The sequence below is a fragment of the Camellia sinensis genome, chromosome 3, assembly GCF_055761805.1.
Source record: "Camellia sinensis isolate YWXY chromosome 3, ASM5576180v1, whole genome shotgun sequence".
In the NCBI taxonomy this organism is placed as follows: Eukaryota; Viridiplantae; Streptophyta; class Magnoliopsida; order Ericales; family Theaceae; genus Camellia; species Camellia sinensis.
This window is the reverse complement of record NC_138963.1, coordinates 53,916,915-53,943,280: the sequence shown is the minus strand read 5'-3', so window position 1 is coordinate 53,943,280 and position 26,366 is coordinate 53,916,915. Positions and strand designations below refer to the sequence as shown.

Here is a 26,366-nt window from a genome sequence, read left to right as displayed (position 1 = left end):
AGGAACTCTAGATATTCAAAAAAATATATATATGAAAAATACAGTCCCTTTACTTTTAGAATCACGCAACAAATATATTACATTTGGATGGTACAATTTTTTTATTAATAAAATGTGAAATACATTTTTTTGAGTGTGTGAGTTTAATTTTTTTGTTGTAGAAAGATCAACTAAATAACTCACTCTTACTTTCTTTTTAATTAGCTCCAAACAAACAATCACTTCCCTCTCCGACTAATTTCTACAACACAAAGCACTAACCACAAACCAAGTCCCAAATAAATAAAAATATAAACATTTAAGAAAAAGAAAAAGGCCAACCCATTGTTTAGAATAGATATATTTTAACAATGACATTAAAATGATAAAATTTAAATCGGAGCACAACAATTGTCCAAATTTGAACTCTTTTCTTTTCTAACTGACTTCAATTTTATAGAGATGAAATTAAAATTAAAATCAAAACCCGTTATAATCATAATCATAAATTTATGCCAAAAAAAATAATTCAACAATTTTTATTTTATTTTTTTATTTTTTATAACAAAATGTTAAATACATTTTTTTGGGTTAAGTTAAATATTTGGTAAATTTGATTCAAAGCAAAACAGATTGTGTTAAATACTTGTAAGTTTAATACATTTTTTTTTCATGAAGACAACTAAAGTAATACACACACATATACATTGACTAGAATTTTTGAAATACAACATAGAATATTATATTCCCTTAAAAAGGTGCCAAAAAAAAAAAAAAAACATAAAATGTGTGTGTATTACAAAAAAAAATGTATTACACTGCAAATAAAATGTTAAATAATTTTTTTTGAGTGTGAATTTATTTTCTTTGTTGCAAGAAGATCAACTAAATAAATCACCCTTACTTTCTTTTTAAATAGCTCCAAACAAACAGTTCCTTCCCTATCACACTAATTTCTACAACACAGAGCACTAACTACAAACCAAGTCCCAAATAACCTCTCTCTCTCTCTCTCTCTTCATTCTTTGAGAAACTCATAATCAAACTCACATTTTCTGAGTCAACCCAACGTTTAGAACAGATTTTTTTAACAATCACATTAAAATGATAAATTAAAACCGGAGCACAATAATTGTCCAAATTGGAACTTTTCTCTTTCTTAAGCAACTTCAATTTTATAGAAATGAAATTAAAAACAAAATCAAAACCCATTATAATCATAAATATTTTGAAGTTCACCATTTATGACTTGGAAAGTCCAAACATAAATTTATGCCAAAAAAAAAAAACAAAAATTCACCAGATAACAAAGCCATGTTATAAGCAATAATGAATAATTATTTAATGAAGCAACTAAAGTAATACACACATATACATTGACCAGAATTTTTGAAATACAACATAGAATATTATACTGTAACGCCCTCAAAATAATACATAATCAATCATTCACAAGATCCATAATTAATAAAAGAAACCTTTTAATTACATTCACCAGAGTGTTCTTTACAAAAGATGATTACATGTTATCAACAAAATAATTGCCCTACAGACTTACAACTTTCCAAGTCAGACACTTAGTTACAACAAAAGGAGAGTCATAACTCTTTTGCATATAAAGCCCTTCGCTTGAATTACATGTAATACAAAAAGGTAACAACAAAATTAAGCCTTCAACCTCTAAACCTTCCAAGCTACATCTTTGGAGGCGGCATGTCACCTGTACCTGAAAATGGTGTCTCAAATAGGGTGAGCCAAAGCCCAGTAGAGATATGCTAAACCAAATATGAGAAATAACTAAAACATTAGCATCTGATAAATGTTCAACACATGTACATCGCTTTACACCATGTCTATAACCCATCAACATTGATATTCATCTTTCAACCCAGTTTCGTTTCTATTTCCAATTCACTTTATTAACATGGCTCATTTATCCAAGTAATTCAACTGAGACTACAACTCATAAAAACAACACTTCAATTCATCGACTATTCAAAATGAGACTACAACTCATAAAAATAACAACACTTCAATTCATTGACAATTCAAAATGAGACTACAACTCATATTATCAACACTTCAATCATCAACATCATTCAGATGTATATAAGGTTTCAGGACTTTCACCCTGGACACTCCGGCCAACTTAATTATCAATGGAGTCCATCCCCTATCTCCTCCCAAACAATGGAGTACATCCCCTATCTCCTCCCAAACAAAGATACATATGCAATGTATTTAAACACTTCATCATATACAATGATCAATTAATGCACATATTCAATGTGTTATTCCAACTGTCATATTCAATGATATATTCCAATTGATTAGTTTCAGTTTGCCTAATCATCATGCCATTCTACAACAATCATATCTATTCTCCACCGATAGCCCAAAACAATTATCTCTAGACAGATAAACAAATCTATCAAACAGATAAATTATTACATTTTCCATGGGTGAGTGATTTATGAATCCAACTACACCACTTAATCACAATTTCCTACAATTTCATAATCTTCAAATCAATTTCATCAATTATACACAAATAGTTTATTTAATTTCCAACTAGGGAAAAACTTCTCCTTATCAAACATCAAGTCCCAAATACTCAATTTCATCAATTATACACAAATGGATCCAATCTCAAGACCTCTCATACACAAAGGAGCCCAAAGACATGAAAACCCTTCTTTTATAATTTCAAAACAAACCCTAACTTTACCCAAAACTCCCAAACACCACCATCTATACAAAATGACCCACATTTATGTCAAAACTCATAGTAAGGAGTAGATTATCCCTACCTCAAAGTTAGGAGCTCAAAAGAGAAGAAGAGTGAAACCCAAGATGTTCCAAATCCATAAATTTTTTGATCAATGGGAAGCCCAAGCCAAGCTCTAACTTTCTTACAAAGGGATTAGGGTAGAAAACTCCTAGAAAACATGGAGTATTTGTAGAGAGAGAGTGTATGTAGAGAGAGAGGCTGCCAGATCTAGAGTTTGAGAAGAAAAGGAGATGAAAAAGTGATGTATAAACCCGCTGCTGCAAACTGATATATACAGCGCTCGCTCGAGCGAAGAAGTGGTCGCTTGAACGGCCAGACACAACAAACATCTCGCTCGAGCACAAGAAGCCTCACCCGAGCGCACAATTCAAAGCTTCAGGTCTGCAACCCAAATGCACGCTCGAGCGTAAGAGTGCTCGCTCGAGCGAAGGAAGACAAAACATAGAGCTCGTTCGCTCGAGCGACAAAAATCTTGCTCGAGCGAAAAATACCAACCTTCAGGTTTTTCCAAGGCGTAGACGTACGCTCGAGCGCAGGAGTGCTCGCTCAAGCCAAGAGACACACCACATAAAGCTCGCTCGAGCGCAAGAACCTTCGCTCGAGCGAAGAAGCAAAAACCCAAGGCTCGCTCGAGCGCAAAAAGCCTCGCTCGAGCGAAGATGCCAAATTTTGGATAACAACCATTTGTTCCAACACCCAACCAACCTGTTCCAAACTTACCCAACACATCCCACAACTCAAATACAAAGAATTAAAGGATGGAAACAAGATATAGACAACATCAACCAACCACGGAACCTAAGTCCGAAACACATTATATGACGGGGAAAACCAGGATCGCTATATATACTCCCTTAAAAAGGTGAAATAAATAAATAAATAAATAAAATAAGCTCTCTAGCCATATTACACATAAATGTTAAAATGCTAAGTCTTCGAAATTTTTCTTTTAATTAGGAACTCTAGATATTCAAAAAAAAATTATATGAAAAATACAGTCCCTTTATTTTTAGAATCACACAACAAATATATTACATTTGAATGGTACAATTTTTTTATTAATAAAATGTGAAATACATTTTTTTGAGTGTGTGAGTTTACTTTTTTTTTTGTAGAAAGATCAACTAAATAAATCACCCTTACTTTCTTTTTAAATAGCTCCAAACAAACAGTTCCTTCCCTATCACACTAATTTCTACAACACATAGTACTAACCACAAACCAAGTCCCAAATAACCTCTCTTTCTGTCTCTCTCTCTCTCTACATTCTTTGAGAAACCCATAATAAAACTCACATTTTTTGAGTCAACCCAGCGTTTAGAATAGATTTTTTACACAAACACATTAAAATAATAAATTAAAACCGGAGCAAAATAATTGTCCAAATTTGAACTTTTCTCTTTCTTAACTGACTTCAATTTTATAGAGATGAAATTAAAAACAAAATCAAAACCCATTATAGTCATAAATATTTTGAAATTCACCATTTATGACTTGGAAAGTCAAAACATAAATTTATGCAAAAAAAAAAAACAAAACAAAAATTCACCAGATAACAAAGCCATGAAGCACATATACATTGACCAGAATTATTTCATGAATAATTATTTCATGAAGCAACTAAAGTAATACACACATATACATTGACCAGAATTTTTAAAAAACCTAGAATATTATACTCCCATGAAAAGGTGGAAAAAAAAAAACATAAACTCTCTTTTCATATTACACATAAATGTTAAAATGCCAAGCCTTTCAATTTTTTCTTTTAATTAGGAACTCTAGATATTCAAAATAAATAAATAAATAAATAAAACAGTCCCTTTCTTTTTAGAATCACACAACAAATATACTACATTTAAATGATACAATTTTATTTTATTTTTTTTATAAGAAAATGTTAAATACATTTTTTTGGATTAAGTTAAATACTTGGTGAATTTGATTCAAAGCAAAACGGATTATGTTAGAGCATCTCCAATCGTTTACCAAATTTTTCACTAAATTTGAGTTAAAAAAAACCCATTTTCTCATTTTGATACAGACTGCTCCAATGGTGGGCATCAAAACAGGGGTCGACCGATAAGGCATATTTTTTTTTATTTTTTTATTTTTTTACCTCTTTGAACCTTTTGACCTGTTTGAACCAAAATTTTTGTAAGGAATCGGTGGACCGATTGGTCAACCGGCTGGTCGACCAGTTGGTCTCCCCAATGGTCACGCACAGTGAAATGGTGAAAGTTACTGCCTGTTCTCACTTTGATGAATTTTTTGGATTTGATACCGATTTGGTGCAACCGTTGGAGCACCAAACAGTCACTTTTTCATCAAAATTCAAATTTGATGTCAAGTTTGGTGAACCGTTGGAGATTGTCTTAATTACTTGCGTTAAGTTAAATACTTGTAAGTTTAATACATTTTTTTTTTCATAAAGACAACTAAAGTAATAAAGATATATATACATTGTGCAGAATTTTTTGAAATACAACATAGAATACTATACTCCCTTAAAAAGGTGCCCAAAAAAAAAAAAACCCTAAACTCTCTTGCCATATTACACATAAATGTTAAAATGCGAAGTCTTTCAAATTTTTCATTTAATTAGGAACTTTAGATATTCAAAAAAAAAATTAAATGAAAAAAACAGTCCATTCCTTTTTAGAATCACACAACAAATATATTCTATTTGAATGGTACAATTTTTTATTTTTTATTTATAATAAAATGTTATAAAAAAAACAGATTATGTTAAATACTTGGGTTAAGTTAAATATTTGTAAGTTGAATACATTTTTTTTTTCATGAAGACAACATAGAATACTATACTCCTTAATTTCACATTGATACTATACACACATATATACTTTTATGAAGAGTGTGTTATTCCCTTAATTTCACATTGATACTACATGCCCCTATTTGAAATTCATATATTAAATCTGGTGCACTCTGTCACCCCCAAATGTGTTATTTCCTTAATTTCAACCTTCTCTTTATAATATATGAATTTAAACTGGACTCTACCATTGATACTATTCTTTATCTTCTTGGAGCAAAACGTATGAATACTATACCATAGAAACCCAAATCCTATATAGAAAAATATCAGTTTAGAGCAATCCAAATCTTGTATAGAAAAATATAGAGCAATCCAAAACATATCAGTTAGACCAATAGATATGTATAAACTATAAACTATCAGTTAGACCAATACATATAGAAATGAAAACATATTAGTTTAGAGCAATCCTAAAAATATAGAAACCCATAGCAGATATTACCAAACACAAACTCATGAATACAAATGAAAACAACCCCAGATATTAGATGAATGAATGAAAGAGAGAACCATAGTGTTAACCAATAGACTACACAACAACATGATTCCAAATTCTAACTCAAATTAGACCAACAATATATTAAACCAGATATTCTAACTCAAATTAGACCAATATGATTCCAATATATTTTAAGGGCCAAACTAAAATCAAACCCAGATCATAAAACTAAAAAAAATCCCCATCCCAACAAAGACATCAAACCCAAATCATAAAACTAAAATCACACCAAACTCATATTGTAATAAGCTTACCGGAGTGGTCAAAGTGAGTTCTGATTTTGCAACCGAGCTGCTGGAGTGAACGACAATCAAAGTGAACCGAGCTGTCGGAGAGAATTGAGCTGGGTTTTAGAGCAACATAAATAAATATCTATGTAAAAAAACAAATAAATAAACAGTAAACCAAATAGAAAAACATATAGAAATGAATATAGAAACCCATATCAGTTTAGAGTAAAACATATCAGTTTAGAGCAATCCAAATCCTATATAGAAAAATATAGACCAATACATAATGAAAACATATCAGTTTAGAGCAAACACAAATGAATACAAACACAAACACAAACTTGTGAATACAAATGAATACAAACTCCATAGCAGATATTACCACCAAATGAATACAAACCCAGACATAAGACTACACAACAACATGATTCCAATATATTAAACCAACGTGATTCCAAATTCTAACTCAAATTAGACCAATCCATAAACCCAGATATGTACCAACATGATTCCAATATATTTTGAGGTCCAAACTAAAATCAAACCCAGATTACATCAAACCCAAATCATAAAACTAAAATCACACCAAGCTTGCAGGAGTGGTCGAAATGAGCTCTAATTTTGCAACCAAGCTGCTAGAGTGAACGACGATCGGAATGAACCGAGCTGCCGGAGAGAACCAAGCTGCAGGTCGGAGTGATTTTGAACAACGGTCGGAGTAAGCTCTGATGAAGCCAGAGAGAAATGCGGAGGCAAAAGCTGAGAGAGAAATGGGTAGATAAAGAGTTTAAAATTTGAAATCAAGAAGAAGAGAGGGAGAAGAGGTAGGTGGGAAACAGACATTTGAGAGACAGAAGAAGAGGAGTGTTTGATACACTTGGGCAGGAATGAAAGGAATGTCTGAGAGACAGAAGAAGAGTGTTTGAGAGACAACCGTTAGATACAGAAGAAGAGTGTTTGAGAGACAACCGTTAGATGTTGATCAGGAAAGATCTCAACCATTGATACAAATGTATCTCTGATATATTTTCACACATCTTCAAAAACCTTTGTGCCTTATTATATAGATGTATATATATATATATATATGTGTGTGTGTGCATATTTGGATGTTGATGACGACAATAAATGATTGAGATTTTGGCTGCAATGCATGTGTAAATTTTTGCTAGGAATCTTGTAAATTTTTGGGGTTTTGTCAGGTATGTTGTAAATTTCTGGGGTTTAGTGGATTGCAAAAATTCTTGTACTATGTGATTCGGCAATGATTCAATTTATTGAAATATGAGGTTTTGCTTGTGATATACTATGTGATTTCTGATGATCCAAAATTTGATATACTTTGTGGTTCATAATCCCCAAAAAAAAAATTCATAGAATCCAGTTATACAATCCTAAATTCATAGAATGTAGATTCATAGAATCCAAGTCTCAAATCAAACTAATAATCCTTAATTTATAAGCCCCAAATTTTTTCCAAATAAATTGTAATATAATCTTGAAGGCAAAACACAAATTGATAGCAAAATCGTAACCCTAATATCAATTGAAGGCAAAACGCAAACCCAAACAGTCATAATTTATGAATCCGTACAAAAATTGATGCCAAAGCAAAACCCTAGTTTTGCAATGTCGGGTTTACCTAAGATTCTAGTCTTTCGATGCATGGTTAGAGGAGTTTCTAGCGTCGTTAGCGTATGAGAGGAGTCAACTCCAGTTTGTCTACCCAACACAAAGACGAGTGGGATGAAAGAGGGATGAGCGAGTAGGTTTTGAAGAGTTTAAATCGGCTCCGGTTTCTTTGCCCAACACAGAGGCGAGAGGGATGAGAAAGGGATCATTGACCAAAGTTTTGAAGAGTTGAATCGCAACTCTGGTTTCTTTACCTAACACAGAGACGAGAGGGATGGGCGAGAGAGTTTTGACGAGTTGAACCGTAGTTCCGGATGAGAGAGGGACGATTGAGGGTTTTCAAGAGTTTAGAGAGGAGAGAGATTGTTGGGTATGGGAAAGAGAGATACAGAAGAAGAGAAAAGGCAAATCGTATTTTTGATTGATGGAGAAAGGGAAAGTGTCAGCATTTTCAGGCCATTCAGGGAGAACATATCAAGCTACCCAGCTTTATTATAATAAATACATAAGGAGCTTAGGTCAAGTTTGGGGGAGGTAAAAAAAGTCAAAAAGTAAAAAAGTTATTCAAAAAGTTAAAAAGTTAACACTATTCACCAAAAGTCAACAATTATGATTGCACAACTTCTAATCTAATTTTCCTCTAAAAACCAATTTTTATAATTTTTTATTACACATTTTTTCATAAAAAGTCAAAAAGTTAACCCAAACATCTATATTTTTTCCATAAACTTTTTAGTCTAAAAAGACAAAAAGTACACTTATTTAGGACACCCCAAACAATCCCTTACTCATGTTTGGAAATGAAAAAAAAAAAAAAAACATGTAAGAAATAAATTATATATAACATTTTTTCTAAAATAATAAGACAAAGAAATATATAGTCATTTAAGAATTTTGCGGTAAACTAAGTGGTTATTTATGGGTCCTATATAATGGCATGTTTCGAATAATTTTAGCAAGTTTCTTGTTTTTTTGAAACATGATCTCCACCAATGTTATTTGGCATTTTATTTATCTAAAAATTATTAAAACAAATTATTATAATATATATTATGTACTAATTTTGGGTATTTATAATTTATATATTATGACATTATATAAATTATAAATACCCAAAATCTTTAAAATTATGCTACATCATCTGTTAGTATGCCAATTGGTACATATAGTTTTATTCTAATGTATATATGTTATTTGTCTATTCATTTTTTAATGTTTTTCACATTTTTTATTTTATTTTAGTTATTCATCCATATTCTACTACTCACTTAAATGTCAAATTAAGAACAAAGATGGACGGAAATGATCATAACGGTTAAACAGATTTTACCCTGACTTTAAGGCTAGCTATATTTAGCTAATGAATGTGAGTTGAGACAAAATACTTAATCAGGTACCTAGCATTTGAGTTGAAACAAATGAGCTATATAGGTATTTTAATTAACAGACATTAGATTTTAATAAGTTCGAACTTGAGTTCGAACTTAATGAAAATTTAATAAACCGAGCTCGAGCCTAGTTGGCTCAATCTTGACTCAAGCTCGAGCCTGTTTACGAGCCTTAACGAGCCAAATAGATTATAAATTTATATTTGTATATGAGACTAAAGTTACAATTGAAATTTTAATTATACAATTATATATACAATATATAGAAACTTAATAAAAGAAAAGTCAATATCTTACCAAAATAATAATATCTACCACTAATATTATATAAATATATTATCTATAGTTAGTTATTATTTACGTATAAATAAATTTAGCTATTATTTACATTATTTAAATATATAAATAACATATTTATCCTATTTTTTATACATAATTTTATATTATTTATTATATAATAATATATTTAGTTTATTATTTAAATAAATGTTAAACGGACAGTTAACGAACCCAGTTTTAGTATGTTTAGATTTATTAAAATTTTAACAATTTCGAACTCGAATTCAAATGCAATAAAAATTTAACGAATCGAATTTGAACAAGCCTTTACCGAACCGAACTTGAGTTTGTTAACGAACGATTCTATTCATTTACAACCCTAATGTCTAGTGGGTTGGAGATACTATTTAACCCATGTTATTGAGCAAAAATTATAAAATACAAGGCAATGGGCAGTATAATTTTTATGAAGTTAAAAATTAATAATTAAAATGTATACCATAAAAGTATCCAAAAAATCTGTAAATGGAAATTGCACAAATACTTGAAAAAACGTACCATTGCCCATAAATGTTGTATATGGAATTACTAATCAGCAAGATAAGAATAATGTTTGAGAGTCATAATTTGTGTGGCTCAAATGGTTTAAAATTATCAAAACGACGTCGTTTTGACAGTTTTGAGCGACAAAAATTGTGACCATTGCCCGCAAGATAAACGGTCATGCTTGAGGGCCCGAGATTTCGGGGCTCGAATGCCCCGAAATTCCATTTCAAGTAAAAAAAAAAAAAAAAAAAAAAAAGGAAAAAAAAAAGAAAAAAAAAAACAGTTTCCAAAAAAGGAAATTAGGGGTAATTTTTTTAGGGCCACCAATCATTTTCCCAAGATAAATAAATAAAATTTAATGAATTTGTGGCTGCTGGGATTCGAGCCCAGGTCTCCACGGCCACAACGTGGAATTCTCACCACTAAACTACAGCCACAAGGTGTCAAAGATTTCTCCCTTTAATACATGTATAGAAAAACAATTTGCGTTTAATTAGTTCAACCAATCCTTAATTAAAAGGGTAAATTACAATAATCTCTCCTAGGGTATCATGAAATTATAGAATAATTACACGGCATGGTTGTTTGGCTTCTTAGGTGGTTAGATTGGATTAATAATTTTGTGGATCCCATCAAACCCATGTTTGATTATGCTACACATTAAGAAACTATCAATCTTACTTGAGGACATGATTAGCATTCCCATGAAAAATTAAAATTATTCTTTATACATTAAATTTAATGAAGGTTGATAACTATGGCCCACCATTCAACTGGGCTTGTTTGACCTGTCCAACCCAACCTAACCTAATCCAAAGTTGACCTTCCACAAGAGAAACCAAAATCCAATACCACAAGCTAGCTTAGTCGGAGGTTTGACTCGGGGATCAAGGCTTGCAATCCCAAGTGTAAGGTCAATTATCCATTAAACCTTAACAGCGCCAAACGTGGCGATCATACAATGCCAAAGTTCTGGAGCTCTACTTACAACTTGACCCCACAAGAATGTTAGGGCATAGTCTCCGAAACAAATACACCATGTCACCTTCCAAAAAGGGCACCACAGATTCATTGAGGTAACAAGTAAGAAACCCTACCTACACGACATGATAATCATCCATCTCTTTCAAATAAGACATCTAACTTCTGAATCGGAGGGCCTAAAGGGTACACACCTACTAGTGAAACTCTATAGGCTTGTTTTGCAAGTTAATGGCAACTAGGAGCGGATTTGAAATATGTAAATCAACTTTCCACTCAACTATTGGGCTATTGGAGGACTGATATCTAATCACTTTATTTGGTTTCAGTTTTAAGAACTTATTTTATAAAAAAAATTATTTTTTCATTTTTCGTATTTTTTTTGTTTTCATTAATTTTTTTTAATATTTTAAGTAATTTTTAAAATTTTTAGGCATACTTAACATAAATACACTTAAAAAGTATAATATTTGTAAAAAAAAAAAATTAAAAATTCACTAAATATAAAAAAAAAACGAAAATTCAATACATTTTTCATTTTTTTTGTGTATTTATTAATTTTTAAATTTTTTTTATAAATATTTTACTATTTAAATACATCTAAGTAAGATGCATCTAACAAAGTAAAAAAATTGCTTAAAATTTTAAAAATATTCACTAAAAATGAAAAAAACAAAAACGAAAAATAAAAAACTCAATTTCTAGAAAACTGAAACAAAACACACTGAATCATACTTCAAAATTATTTGATTTGAATTCAATTTACACAATAACTCCTAATAATAATGGGGAAATTGTTTGTAATTAAAAATAGGAAAAATTAGTCTAAAGTTACTATTCCATTTTTAGCAATTAAAGGGATCCACAATATTATTTTGTGATATCTCCCTCAATCCAACACCCATATATCATAGAGAAATTTGACATATCTCTGACACCCTGAATGTTTAATTAAATACTACATAAATATTTATAGCTATATATATATATAAATATAATTATGGTTATATATGATAATATATTATTAAAAAAATAAATAAATAACTAAATAAATAAATAGTATATAATTATTTGAAGAATTGAACCAAAGTAAAATGGCACCAAAAGTTAAATAAATAAATATAAAAGTAATGATAAACAAATATAAAAGTAATAATCATAATAATAATAATAATAACAATAATAACAAGATAGTTATCCAATCAAAATAGCAAATTTGTGAGTTAATTAGGATGAAAGGTGGCATTTGTGGGTTAAGTCACCTGTACAGAATATATAAATTTGGATCTATTCATCATTATGAAGATATTCACCAGATGGTGAGTCATCGCGAGCCTTGTGTATATAAGGCAAGCCGAGGCAACGGAACTAGAGGTACCAAAAGAAGGAAAATCATGGGAGGTATTGCAAAGAAAGAAGTCTCGAAAAGGTAGGAAAAATATGAAGAAATAGGAGAAAATAATCTTAAGGTGAGTTATATTATATCTTGAGTCACCATAATATATTTTACATATGTTTTGAGTTACCATAATTTATTTTACGCAATTTATATTTTATAAATTATATTAATATTTTGATTACGTTGATTATTTTTTGAACTCTTTTTACTTAAATTGAAACCTATGAACATGTTTGTTTAAATTTTAGAAATTATTTGACAATGATTTTATAAGCAATTATTTTCTGTAAGTATCACTACGGGAGTCTCATGCCTTAGGGGATTTAAATAAACCATTGGCCTTTGATTGGTCACCTTGTGACCCTCTGTTTGTCATGAATCCATTGACCTTTGTTCTGTTTTGTACCGTGGTTATGGTTATTTATTTACATAATTTTTGTATTTTAGTTTCTGCCACTTTACTAATTTGTTTATTCAAATTAAGTTATGTTAATGTTTTAGCTTAAATAACTATCCATTGTTATTTTGTGTCTCCTATACTCTTGGTATAATATTTCTTACTCTGCTATATGCTTATAACTGTTATCATTTCAGGTGATGAGATATAAAGAAGACCCATAATCTCGTGTAGTGGAATCCGCATAAGAATTTAATATTGATCTGTTATTTTATTTTTCTTTTATTTTCTCCCTTTTGTTTTTTTGGCTGGTCACTGAATAATAAAATAATAAAAGCCTTATAGATATATTTTCTTTTATCAAAACAGTAGAATGAAGTTAATTTTCTGGTTCATTATTTTCTTTCCACCACTTTGCCTCTACCTCTACCTCCGCCTGCGCCATTTAATTTGTTAAGATTAGAATTAATTAATAAATTGCGACTCTAGCCCTAAGCCCCTAGGGTTAGGTCGTGACAAGGTGGTATTAGAGCAATGGTTAGAAATAATACATAAAATAAAGAAATAAATATTTACCTGCAATGTTAGTCCTTTTATGTAAACTCTTATGTTTGTACTATGACTAATTCTGGTGATGTAGGAATGTCCGAGTTTAACCTTGATGAGGCATTTTGGGAGGAGCTCGGGGCTATAAATTTGGAGGACATCTTAGCAGAGCACCACGCCCCCGACTCACCAAAAGGATGGGTTGACTCAAAAGATATAATTAGGAGACTACATCCAGGGCTTGCCCATTTGATGGGTCGGCCAATATATATACAGATTGATCTGACTGATGTAGCATATTTATCATGGAGATAGAGCCGCCCAACACGCGCGAACGATATCTCGGACCCACCCACATACTCGTCCTGGCCCTAGGATATGACCGCCCACAATATATCATTGGCCTCTATCCGCAGATTTTGTTGCACGAAGACGAAACATTTACCCCAAGCACCACATATTCACCAACATCCCTAACTCTTCGGAAATTATTAATATTCCGAATGTTAATTTTAGTAATGGCTTATCATACATCGAGATACCTGGATGGATTGTTGATCGAGCATTTTAGGGATACATACAATCTTTTCCCATTTACACAGTCCAAGCAACATGGGTTTGTTTTGGTGTGGTATAGTTAGGGTGGGAGGTTGAGTTTTTTATGCAACACTACTTCCCGTGGTTGTTTGACCCGTCGATCTAGATTTTGTAGAAGAAAATTCTTTTGTAAGCTAACCATGATGAGTTCCCTATTTTGTTTTTGTACCACAGAGATGAGACACTAACATAATTTTTGGGACAAGGATGTACTATTATATTTGCAAAAATAGTAAAGTTGGTATTTTATATATATGCTATGTTATGAATGTAATGCCTTGTTTATTACTATGTAGAATGACCAATAATAGTAATGGAAGCGAGTCATCAGTTAGTGGCATTGAATCGATGGAAAGAATCATGGAAAGGGTGCCTACTAGCTTTTTGCAAGCCTTGCAGACCAACATAAACAATGGGATGCCGGAGAGGCGAAAAGAGCCGGTTACAATCAAACAATTTCAGGTTCTGAAACGCACCACATTTACCAGCGGTCTAGACCCAATGGTAACAGACGCTTAGGTTAAAGACATGGAAAAGTTTTTTTGCACCTTAACCATCAAGACACAAGAGAATGCTTTAAAATGAGGTCAAGTTGGCTACTTACTGAGGGATTGTCCAAAGCTTACCAATCGTACAGCCGGCCCCTTTGAACCAGTCAGAAAACCTACAGGCTTGAAGGAGAGAAAAAGGACCAAAAAGGCCAAGGAAGGGCTTTTGCCTTGGTACTTGGAAGACCGGAAGTTACCGAAAACGTGGTGTTAGGTATACTTTCTGTCTGTGATCATTTAGCTCATGTTCTCTTTGACTCGGGTTTAACTCATGCTTTTATTACGCCACACTTTGCTACCAAGTTGACATCAACACCCAAACCCTTAGGATATAGCTTGTTTGTGTCTTTTCCTTCTGGTAATTTTGCCCTTAGTGCTAATGTGTATAAATCTTATTCTATATCCCTAAAAGGCAAAACCTTATACATAGACTTGATGCTCTTTTGTATTGGGAACTTTGATGTGATCTTACAGATAGATTGGCTAGCTGCTAACCACGCCTCTATTAATTGTGAAGCGAAAAAGGTCTCCTTCCACCTACCTACCTACCAAACCACATCGAGCTTGTCTTTGATAGAACTAGAATTTCCACCCCTTCCTGTCTTATATCCTCCATGACAACCCAACGACTTCTCAGAAAGGGTTGTTATAATTGCATCTGTTATGTGATCGATACACAAAAAAGGGCCCTCACCGTTAATGCAATCCCTGTGGTTAGGGGTGTTCGCAGTTCGGATTTGGACGGTTTGCAGATCGGTTTGGACTCGCCTGTATCTATGCAGTTTGGGGAAAAGACAACCTGCAACCGCCCGCAGTGCGGTTTATGGTTTGCGCGGATAGGGTTCACGGATGTGCGGGCGGTTTACGGATTGGACTTTTTTTTTCAAAAATTTATTTTTGAGCCTTTTTTTTTTTCATTTTGTAAGTATTTATTTTGGGCCATTTTCTCCCAATTTTCTAAAATGTTCCAACATTAATAATTAATGAATTAAAACTTATAAAATTAAAACACAACAAAATCAATTCGTAACACAAACAAATCATTCAAAATCTTAAATCAAATCATAAACTAACATAAGCACATATTTCAAAATCCTAAACTAGAATTCCATATTTATTAAGGAATTTAAAATTCCAAATCACACTTTATTCGGGACAAGTTCAGTTATGTAACAATAATAATATGATTAGTATTTATTCAGTTTCAGTTGATATAATACTATTAGCAAATGTAATGCTAGAGTAAGTTCAAAGAATAAAGGGTGTTTTGTTTTTGGAAAAAATATCTAGGTAGGATATAGGAATAAAATCAATGGTTAACATAAAAAAATAAATAAATAAATAAATATTTTTTTAAAAAAAAAGTGCGGGGCGGGTTTTTGTGGGTACGGGTTAAACCCGCAACCCGCCCGCAACCTGCAAGCATGTCATATTTCAAACCGCATCCGCCTATATTATGTTTGCGAAATCGCCCATTTGTATACGGGTTGGGCAAATTGGGTGGTTTTTGCGAATCGGATAAACCGTTGCCCACCCCTACCTGTGGTTAGAGAATTCCCAAATGTCATTCCTGAAGACCAACCTGGTACCCCAATTGACTAGGAAATCGAGTTCACCATTGAAACCCAACCTGGTACACAACCGATATCGAAATCTCCTTACCGCATGTCAATGACAGAATTAAAAGAACTGGAGACTTAACTCTAGGAACTACTGGACAAAAGCTTTATTCGACCTAGTGCCTCGCCCTGGGAGTTCTAGTATTGTTCGTGAAGAAAAATGATGGCACAATGAGGTTATGCATTGATTACCGGGAGTTGAACATGGTCACCATCAACAATCGATACCCTCAGCCACGAATTGATGATTTGTTCGATCAACTTCAAGGTGCCCAAGTATTCTAAAAAATTGACTTGCATTCTGGCTACCATCAACTAAAAGTCAAAACAGAAAGCATCAAAAAGACTACCTTCAGAACCTGTTACGGGCACTACGAGTTTCTCGTCATGCCATTTGGGGTCGCAAATGCTCCAGTGGCCTTCATGGATCTCATGAACCGAGTGTTTAAACCCTATCTTGACGAGTTCGTTATTGTCTTCATTCATGACATTCTCATATACTCCAAGTCACCGAAAGACCATGAGCAGCACTTGCGAACGGTTTTACAAACACTATGTGATCACAAACTTGATGCCAAGTTAAAGAAATGCGAATTTTGGATCACTAGTGTACACTTCCTCGGTCACGTCATTAACAAATGGCATCTCAGTTGACCCCCAAAAAACTGCAGCAATCGTGGACTGGCCACGACCTACTAATGTGTTAGAAATTCGAAATTTCTTAGGTCTAGCTGGTTATTACTGACGCTTTGTGCAAGATTTTTTTTGAATATAGCATCACCCTTGACCCAGCTAACTCAAAAAAAGACACCATTTGAAAAAGCAGACTTGTGTCGGCTCCTATACTAGCACTCTTCGCAGGAACAAATGGGTTTGTAATTTATAGTGATGCCTCATATAATGGTTTGGGTTGCGTTCTTATGCAAAATGGAAAAGTCATTACTTATGCCTCACGTTAATTAAAGACTCACGAGAGAAACTACCCAACCTATGATCTAGAATTGGCTGTGATGATCTTTGCCCTTAAGATCTGGTGTCATTATCTCTATGGTGCAACCTGTAAGATTTACACTGATCATAAGAGTCTTAAATATCTGTTTACACAGAAAGAACTGAATATGAGGCAACGACGGTGGCTAGAATTTATGAAAGACTATAATGTATAGATCTATCACCATCCAAGTAAAGCTAACGTGGTGGTAGATGCACTAAGCCGAAAGACGACCAGAAGTTTGGCGTGCACTCTCGTTTCCCGCAAGATCAATGGTTTGCTCGCCAATATAACTGTGGAACCCATTTTGATTGAAGAAATTAAAGCACGTCAATATGAAGATAAACTTTTGAAGAAAAAGTATGAGGAGCAAAGAAGTACGCTCGATCCTGACTTCACTATAAGCAATGAGATGCTGAAATTTTGAAATTGAATTTGCGTACCCAACATTTCAGAACTCAAGAAGAATATATTGGTAAAAGCTTATAGCTCGAGGTTTGCAGTCCACCCTGGCAATATGAAGATGTATCATAATATGAAGGAACACTACTAGTGGACATGAATGAAAATAGACATAGTAAGCTATGTCTCCAGATATCTACATTGTCAGCATGTTAAAATGGAACATCAAAAACCTGCAAGAATATTGCAATCACTCCCTATACTTGAGTAGAACTAGGAACACATCACTATGGGCTTCATGGTCAGGCTACCTTAGTTAATCTCAAAGAATGATGCAATTGGGTTATAGTAGACTGATTGATGAAGTCAGCACATTTTTTGCCAATTAAAATCAAGTACTCTTTTAATAAGTTTGTCACTTTATACATCAAGGAAATCATATGGTTGCATAGTACCCCAGTTTTAATCGTGTCTGACTGAGATCCCCACTTCGTGTCTCACTTCTAGAACAAATTGCAAGAGGCTTTGGCAACTACATTGAAGTGTAGCACTGTTTATCACTCACAAACTGATGGATAATCTGAAAGAACAGTCCAGACCTTGGAGGATATGTTACCCGTGTGCGTGTTGGACATCAAAGGTAATTAGGATGAGCGTCTACCTTTAGTGGAATTCACTTATAACAACAGCTACCAAGCAAGCATTGGAATGGCACTGTACGAAGCACTGTTTGGAATGAGGTGTCGATCACCTCTGTGTTGGACGACAATCAGAGACAGGAAACTGTTAGGCCCCGAGATTGTGCAAATAACAAGTAATAAAATTCAACTCATCCAACAGCGAATTCGCACTGTCCAAAGCTGCCAAAAAAGTTATGCAGATACACGGAGACGGGACTTATAATTTCAAATAGGGGATCATGTGTTTGCCAAGATCTCACCAACAAAAAGGAGTTATCTGATTTGGAAAGCGATGGAAGTTAAACCTATGTTACATTGGGCCATTCGAGATACTAGAAAGGATCAGTCTTGTGGCATATCGCCTTGCACTGCCACCTGAACTGTCTAATGTCTATAATGTGTTTCACGTTTCGATGTTTCGACGGTATCTTTGAGATCCAGAGCATATTTTCAATTATGAGAACTTAGAAGTTTAAGAGAATCTCTCTTATGAAGAGCGGCCAGTGCAAATTCTCGATCGTCGTGATCAAGTTCTCTGGAACAAGACTACCTCTTGTAAAAGTCTTGTGGAGAAATCATCGAATCAAAAAAGCGACATGGGAAACTGAAAGTCAAATGTGGGCCAAATGCCCACACATCTTCGAACACCAAGGTATGTTAAGTTTGGGAACAAACTTTTATTTATGAGGGGAGAAATGTGACACCCTAAATGTTTAATTAAAGACCACATAAATGTTTATAGCTATATATATAATTATGGTTGTATGTGATAATATATTATTAAAAAAATAAATAAATAACTAAATAAATAATATATAATTATTTGAAGAATGGAACCAAAGTAAAATGGCACCAAAATTTAAATGAATAAATATAAAAGTAATAATAATAATAATAATAATAATAATAATAATAATAATAATAATAAGATAGTTATCCAATCAAAATAGCAAATCTATGAGTTAATTATGATGAAAGGTGGCATTTGTAGGTTAAGCCACCTGTACAAAATATATAATTTTGGATCTATTCATCATTATAAAGATACACACCAGATGGTGAGTCATCACGGGCCTTGTGTATATAAGGCAAGCCGAGGCAACGAAACTAGAGGTACCAAAAGAAGGAAAATCAGGGGAGGTACTGCAAAGAAAGGAGTCTCGAAAAGATAAGAAAAATAGGAAGAAAATATAAGGAAATAATCTTAAGGTGAGTTATATTATATCTTGAGTTATCATAATATATTTTACATATGTTTTGAGTTACCATAATTTATTTTACGCAATTTATATTTTATAAATTATATTAATATTTCGATTACGTTGATTATTTTTTGAACTCTTTTTATTTAATTGAAACTCATGGATATGTTTGTTTAAATTTTAAAAATTATTTGACAACGATTTTATAAGTAATTATTTTTTGTGAGTACCACCACGGGAGTCCCATGCATTGAGGGACTTAAATAAATCATTGTCCTCTGATTGGTTATCTTGTGACCCTCTATTTGTCATGGATCCATTGACCTCTGTTCTGACTGTCACTACAGTGACCTCTGTTCTGTTTTGTACCGTGATTATGGTTATTTATTTACATAATTTCTGTATTTTAGTTTCTGCCACTTTACTATTTTGTTTATTCAAATTAAGTTAAGTTATTGTTTTAGCTTAAATAACTATCCATGGTTATTTTGTGTCCCATATACTCTTGGTATAATATTTCTTACTTTGCTGTATGCTTATAGCTGCTACCCTTTTAGGCGATGAGAACTAAAGAAGACCCATAATCTCGTGTAGTGGAATCCACACAAGAATTTAATGATGATCTGCTATTTTGTTTTTCTTTTATTTTCTCCCTCTTGTTTTGTTTTTTTATTTTATTTTTACTGTTGGCTGGTCACTAGATAATAAAATAATAAAAACCCTATAGATATATTTTCTTTTATCAAAATAGTAGAATGAAGTTAAATTTCTGTTTCATTATTTTCTTTCCTCCACTTTGCCTACGCCTGCGCCTACGCCATTTAATATGTTAAGATTATAATTAATTAGTAAGTTACGATTCTAGTTCTAGCCCCTGGGGTTGGGTCATGACAATACCATAAAGCTGCTCTCCTTCCATGTCTCTCTTTCTACAACACTTTCTCTTTTTTTCTTTCTCTCTCTCTCTCTCTCTCTCTATCTATCTATCTATACACAAACTATGTCGATCCTCTCTTCCTTGCTTCATAGATACGTCTTCTCCACCACTATTAGGGTTTCTTCGTCATCTTCAGTCTCCTCGTCTTCCAAGCTCATCTTGATCTCTTGCTCATTGCTTCTTCTATCGAGCGTTCACAAGTTTCTGTGCTTCATGCTTTGCTACTCTCCAAAGGCTAGAGGAATGGTGGAGATGGTACAAGACAAGGAGTCTACGGTAGCCGTCGCCGCCTCCAGCTCCGTAGCGGACCTTAGCCGTAAATAATTGATAGGTATGTGAAGAATCGTTGTTAGAGTTGCACAGATTGTTACAGGTGAGTTTATATATTGTGTTTGAAGATATATTCGTAATGGGTGAATAACAGATTGAGCTAAGAGATCTGAAAGTGAATAAAAAAGGCATGATTGAGCTTTTAAAGTTATAAACTCATCTTGACCACAGAAAGTGTAATTGTCTTCATGAGTTTTTTTGGATTTAATTATATGGATTATTCTCTGTTCTTTCATCTCACATTTCTCTACAATTAATTGGATTTCTTTCATTTCTTTGTTTTTTCTCCATCCGAATTATAATCTTGATTTTTCTTGTTCTTGGCAGAGAAATTTTCTAGTTTGAACCTAGAAAAATTCATGTGAAAACCAGAGAAATTCTCTTTTTAGTGAGTCTCTCTCTCTCTCTCTCTATATATATATATATGTATATTGATTGTTGTTGTTACTTATTTAGGTGATCGATTTATGTATTCCACATCGTGATTGGGAAGGCAATCCAAATAAAATCTCTAAATTAGAATCCAAAGAATTTCTCTGGAGAGAAATTCTCTAGAAAGTCCAGAGAAATTCTTTGGATATATATATTGGTTGTTGTCATTGCTTATTTGGGTGATCGATTTGTGTATTATACATCGTGGTTGGGAAGGTATCGAAATTTTCTAGTTTGAACCTAGAGAATTATTGTGAAAACTAAAGAAATTCTCTAAAAATCTATAGACTGGAATCAATTTTTCTGGAGAGAAATTTTATGGAAAGTCCAGAGAAATCAGAGAAAATTACATACTAAAGGGAGTAATTTTCTCTAGCTGGTGAATTTCTTTATATATTAAGGGACCTTCAATATTATAAAAATATTAAATATCCTTTATATTATAAAACCTTAATAACAGAAACCTTTTAAAAAAATCTCCATAAAAATATTATTAGACTTAAAAATCTTATTTTACACACAATTTCACCCTAACAAAAAGATCAATTTGACGGGCCTGGGCCTTCCCCCACCCAGACTCTAATGAAAATGGCCCTCAGCCGAAAAGAAGTGGTGTTGCGTTCCGCTAATAAGGCTTGGTTTGGGGTACATTAAGGCCTAGTTTGGAAAAACTAAATAAGTATATTTTTTGATTTTTTTTGTATTATGTGTAGAAAAAGTAGAGAGAAGATGTTGATTGATGTGACCTAAAAAAGATAAAAAGATGAAATAAGTGCACTTTTTCCTTTGTAGCCAAACTTGGCCTAAATAATACAAAAAGTTAAAATGTTATTATCTTATTTAAGTCATATTATCTTATTTAAATCACACCATCTTTTTAATACATCACATCAAATTTAACCCAAATCCAATCCATATAAATTAATAAATCAAAAAGTATACTTTTTAAAATATCTCAAACCAACCCTAAGGTCAAGTTTGGGAAGACTAAATAAGTGCACTTTTTGACTTTTTATGAAATATAGGTTGGATTTGGGTTAGGTTTGAAGTGATGTATTAGAGAAGTGATGTGACTTAAATGAGATGATGTGACTTAAATAAGATAGTGACTTAAATAAGATAGTGACTTTTTAACTTTTTGAATTTTTTAAAAAATGCCAAACTTGAACTAAATTTCAATGAAAACATTTTCGCTGTATTTGGTAACGTTTACGTTTTCAGTTTATATTTACAAAAATTTTATAAACTGGTTTTTGTTTATTTTTTGTTTATTTTTAGAAAAACATAAACTATAAACGTGTTTGATAATTGACAAAATGTTTAAAAATTTTAAAATATATAAAAAAGAGTGAAAAATGGCAAGTGGCAGCGAAAGACGGTGGTAGAAAGTGGTGACGGTGGGTGGTGGGTAACTGGTGGTGGGTGACGGTAGTAGGTGGGTGGGTGATGGTGGCGGGTGGTAGCGAGTGGGTGGTGGTGGCGGTGGCGGTGGCGGTGGCGGTGGTAGTGGCAGTGGCGGTGGCAGGTGGTGGTGACAGGTGGGTGGCGGATGGCGGGTGGTGGTAGGTGGTGGCGGGTAGGTGGCAGGTGGTGGTAGTGGGTGGGTGGGTGACGGTAGCGGGTGGCGGGTGGTGATGAGTAGGTGGTGGTGGCGGGTGGTGGGTGGTTGCGGTAGGTGGGTGGCGGATGGCGGGTGGTGGGTGGTGGCGAGTGGGTGGCGGATGGCGGGTGGTGGCGGGTGGGTGGTGGATGGCGGGTGGTGGCGGGTGGGTGGTGGGTGGTGATGGTGGTTAGGTGGGTGACAGTGGCGGGTGGTGGGTGGTAGCGAGTGGGTAGTGGTAGCGGTGGCGGCGGCAGGTGTTGGTGGCAAGTGAGTGGTGGTAGGTAGGTGGGTGGGTGGGTGGGTGGGTGGGTGACGGTGGCGGGTGGTAGGTGATAGTGAGTGGGTGGTGGTGAGTAGTGGTGGTAGGTAGGTGGCGGGTGGGTGATGGTGGTGGTGGTGGTAGTGGTGGTGGTGGGTGGTTGGTGGTGGTGGTGGTGGTGGGTGGTGGTGGCAGGTGGATGGTGAGTGGTGATGGCAAGTAGGTGGCGGGTGGTGGTGGCGGGCGGTGGATGGTAATGGCGAGTGGTGGGTAGTGGATGGCAGGTGGGTGGTGGGTGGTGGGTGGTGGTGGTGGTGGTGGCAAGGGGTAGGTGGTGGTGATAGTGGCGAGTGGGTGACAGGTGGGTGGTGGTGGCGGGTGGTGGCAGGTGGGTGGTGAGTGGTGGTGGAGGGTGGGTGGTGGTGAAAAATGGTGGCAGGTGGTGGGTAGTGGCGGCGGAAGACGGTGGTGGAAAATGGTGGCGGGTGGTGGCTAGTGTTGGGTGGTAAAAAAAAAAAAAACTGAAAACTCAAAATGAAAACACATTTTTTGTGTTTTCATTTTTTGGCCAAATTTATAAACTGAGACCACTGATTTATAAACCAAAAATTTTACCAAATAAATTTTTATTCGAGTTTTTTAAATTTTTATAAATATAAACAGAAAATTAAAAATGTTACCAAACATCACATTTGAAATCAAATTCGTTCCATTTTTCAAAGCCGCCAAAACCATCTTTCCTCTCTCTCTCTGTAATAAAAAATAAAAAAACACAATCCGTTTTGCGATCATTAAAACGCTTTTCACCGTCGATTGACACGTAATCAACGACTCATATCAAATTTACCCATGTGACGCGGATCGACCTTTTAACCCGTGCGATCAAATCTAAAACCAACGGCCACAATCACCCCTTCCAGTATTCCAAATTCCCCGAAATCCACTATAAAAGTACCCACACACTTCCATTTTTATTCCACCAAAAAAACTCAAATCAAGCATTCAAATTCATTTCACTTTCATTTCAAAACCCTAGATTTCAGAAAATGTCTGGTCGTGGAAAAGGAGGCAAGGGCCTGGGAAAGGGAGGTGCGAAGAGGCACAGGAAAGTCCTCAGAGACAACATTCAAGGCATCACGAAGCCTGCGATTCGCAGACTTGCGAGGAGAGGTGGTGTGAAGAGAATTTCGGGGCTGATCTATGAGGAGACTCGCGGTGTTCTCAAGATTTTCCTGGAAAATGTGATTCGTGATGCTGTGACTTACACGGAGCATGCTAGGAGGAAGACGGTGACGGCCATGGATGTGGTCTATGCTCTCAAGAGGCAAGGAAGGACTCTCTATGGATTTGGTGGTTAGATTGTCTGTTGCAAGCGAACCGATTGTAGATGTTATTTCTTCTTCCTCACTCGATCAATCTTATGTAATTCTGTTTTTTTTTGAATCTCAAGTAATGGAGCTTTATTTTGTTGCAAAGTTTGGATTTTGTTTTTGGTTTTGGTTTTGCAATATTGGATTCTATTTGGGTGCAAGAGAAAAGAGCTTTGAATTATAGGTTAGCAATATTTGAATGTTTGTCTTTATAGAAATGTATTTCAGTGCTTGAACATGTACTCTGTTTCATCTGGATCGGAGCTCCTGTATTTTGGAAAATTGAGATGAGTGGCCCAAGAATCTTCGAGCCTATAGGGTTGGTTTTTGTTTGTTTTAAAAAATAGAATAATAAAATATAATTTTAAGAATGATTATTTATTTTTTTTATAATGTAAGTTTAATTAAAAAATTTAATTATTTATTGATATTTGATTATTTTGAATTTTTTTGATATAAATATGTAATTAAATGAAATGAAAATTTAATCAAAATTTTAAGAGTGGATTAAATTCAAATATTGTTTGGATAGAGTTTTTAATTTTTATTGAATTCACCATAAATTCAAATATATAATTTTTTAAATGTAAAGATATGTATTAAATTTAAATTTAGGGATTGGAAAGTATAATTTACCCTAAAATTTAGGTTGTTTGGAAGAATTTTTAAATTATAATTTTACCTACACATTCTAATATTGTTTGGATAGAGTTTTTAAATTATATTTCTACAATAAACATGAGTAGTGTATTTTTTTATTTTTTTTTGTAATTGATACATGTTAATTATTATATATTAAAAAAAATATTTTTTGAATTTTTAAAATTTGTGTGAGTTTTAATAAAATTTTAAGTTGTGTGTTTAGTTATGAATTGTAAGTTTTTATATTAAATATTATATGTCATATTAAAAATTTTCTATTTATTCAAAACTTATTCACTAAACAAATTTTTTATACTCAAATTATAATTTTAAAATTCACAAATTTAAAATATAACTTTTATTTTTAAATCATATTTAAAAATTTTTACCCAATGTTACCTTAATTTCTTCTTTCTGATGGGCTTTTGCTTATTTTGAAAGTACATTGGACTAGTCTCACCAAATTTTGATTGTTTTTAAGGTCTTGTTTATTTTTAGAGGTAGAATGGAAATGATTGATAGTGAAGGGATTAAGTAAAATTATGTTTGTTTTGATAATAGTTGTTAGTGTAAGAATTGTTAAATTATTTTTATATATAAAAAAAAATATTAAACATTAATGTTTTTATAAAAAAATGCCTAACATGTAAAAGATTTTTAAAAAAGTAAAAATAAAATAAAAAATTTTCAGGAAAAAAAAATAATGATTTTTACTTAATAAAAAATACAAAAAATTAAATATTAATGTTAAAAAAAAATGTTTGACATGTAAAAAATAAAAATAAAAAATTTCAAGTTGTGAAAGCTCATTCGAACCCCTTTGGAGAGGTCTATCCTAATTTGAAGTTCACTATTAATTTCCTTTCCATCTCTCGAAAAAAATATAATTAGCATGCTTGGTTATTATTTTTCAAAAATACTTTTTAAAAAATTATACTTTTTTATTTTTTGTATTTTTTTATTTTTACTGAATTTTTTTTAATATTTTGAGCAATTTTTTTAATTTTTAGACATACCTAACATAAATATACTTAAAAAATAAAAAAATAAAAAAATACTTTTTAAAAATTAACTAAATTTCAAAAATATAAAAAATACAAAAATTTAATATATTTTTTATATTTATTAACTTTTAAAAATACTTTTTCATAAAATTTTTACTTTTTAAAAAAATTTACTAAATATAAAAAAAAAACACAAAAATTAAAAAACTCAATTTTTTTAACAAAATTCAAACGAAACCCACTA

At 33.1% G+C, this 26,366-nt stretch overlaps 1 protein-coding gene, 1 long non-coding RNA gene and 1 other non-coding gene across 3 annotated transcripts; 1 reads left to right on the top strand and 2 right to left on the bottom strand.

Annotated features, from left to right (window-relative positions):
- Positions 1–1,408: 1,408 nt before the first annotated feature.
- LOC145820857 (uncharacterized) lies at positions 1,409–8,425 on the bottom strand. The gene is made up of 3 exons (XR_014362901.1): positions 7,981–8,425; positions 6,363–6,451; positions 1,409–1,705 (listed from the first exon to the last, which is right to left on the bottom strand). It is a non-coding gene; the product is annotated as an uncharacterized LOC145820857 (long non-coding RNA).
- A 2,123-nt stretch (positions 8,426–10,548) lies between these two features.
- Positions 10,549–10,620, bottom strand: TRNAH-GUG (transfer RNA histidin (anticodon GUG)). The gene has a single exon. It is a non-coding gene; the product is annotated as a tRNA-His (tRNA).
- A 13,444-nt stretch (positions 10,621–24,064) lies between these two features.
- Positions 24,065–24,581, top strand: LOC114281320 (histone H4). The gene has a single exon (XM_028223775.2). It carries the CDS (start codon positions 24,153–24,155, stop codon positions 24,462–24,464), a length of 312 nt encoding a protein of 103 aa, XP_028079576.1. The 5' UTR covers positions 24,065–24,152; the 3' UTR covers positions 24,465–24,581.
- The last annotated feature ends 1,785 nt before the right edge of the window (positions 24,582–26,366 follow it).

Bases quoted from the DNA above. Each gene is read 5' to 3' on its own strand.
- LOC114281320 (XM_028223775.2), top strand. From the start codon at position 24,153: ATGTCTGGTCGTGGAAAAGGAGGCAAGGGCCTGGGAAAGGGAGGTGCG.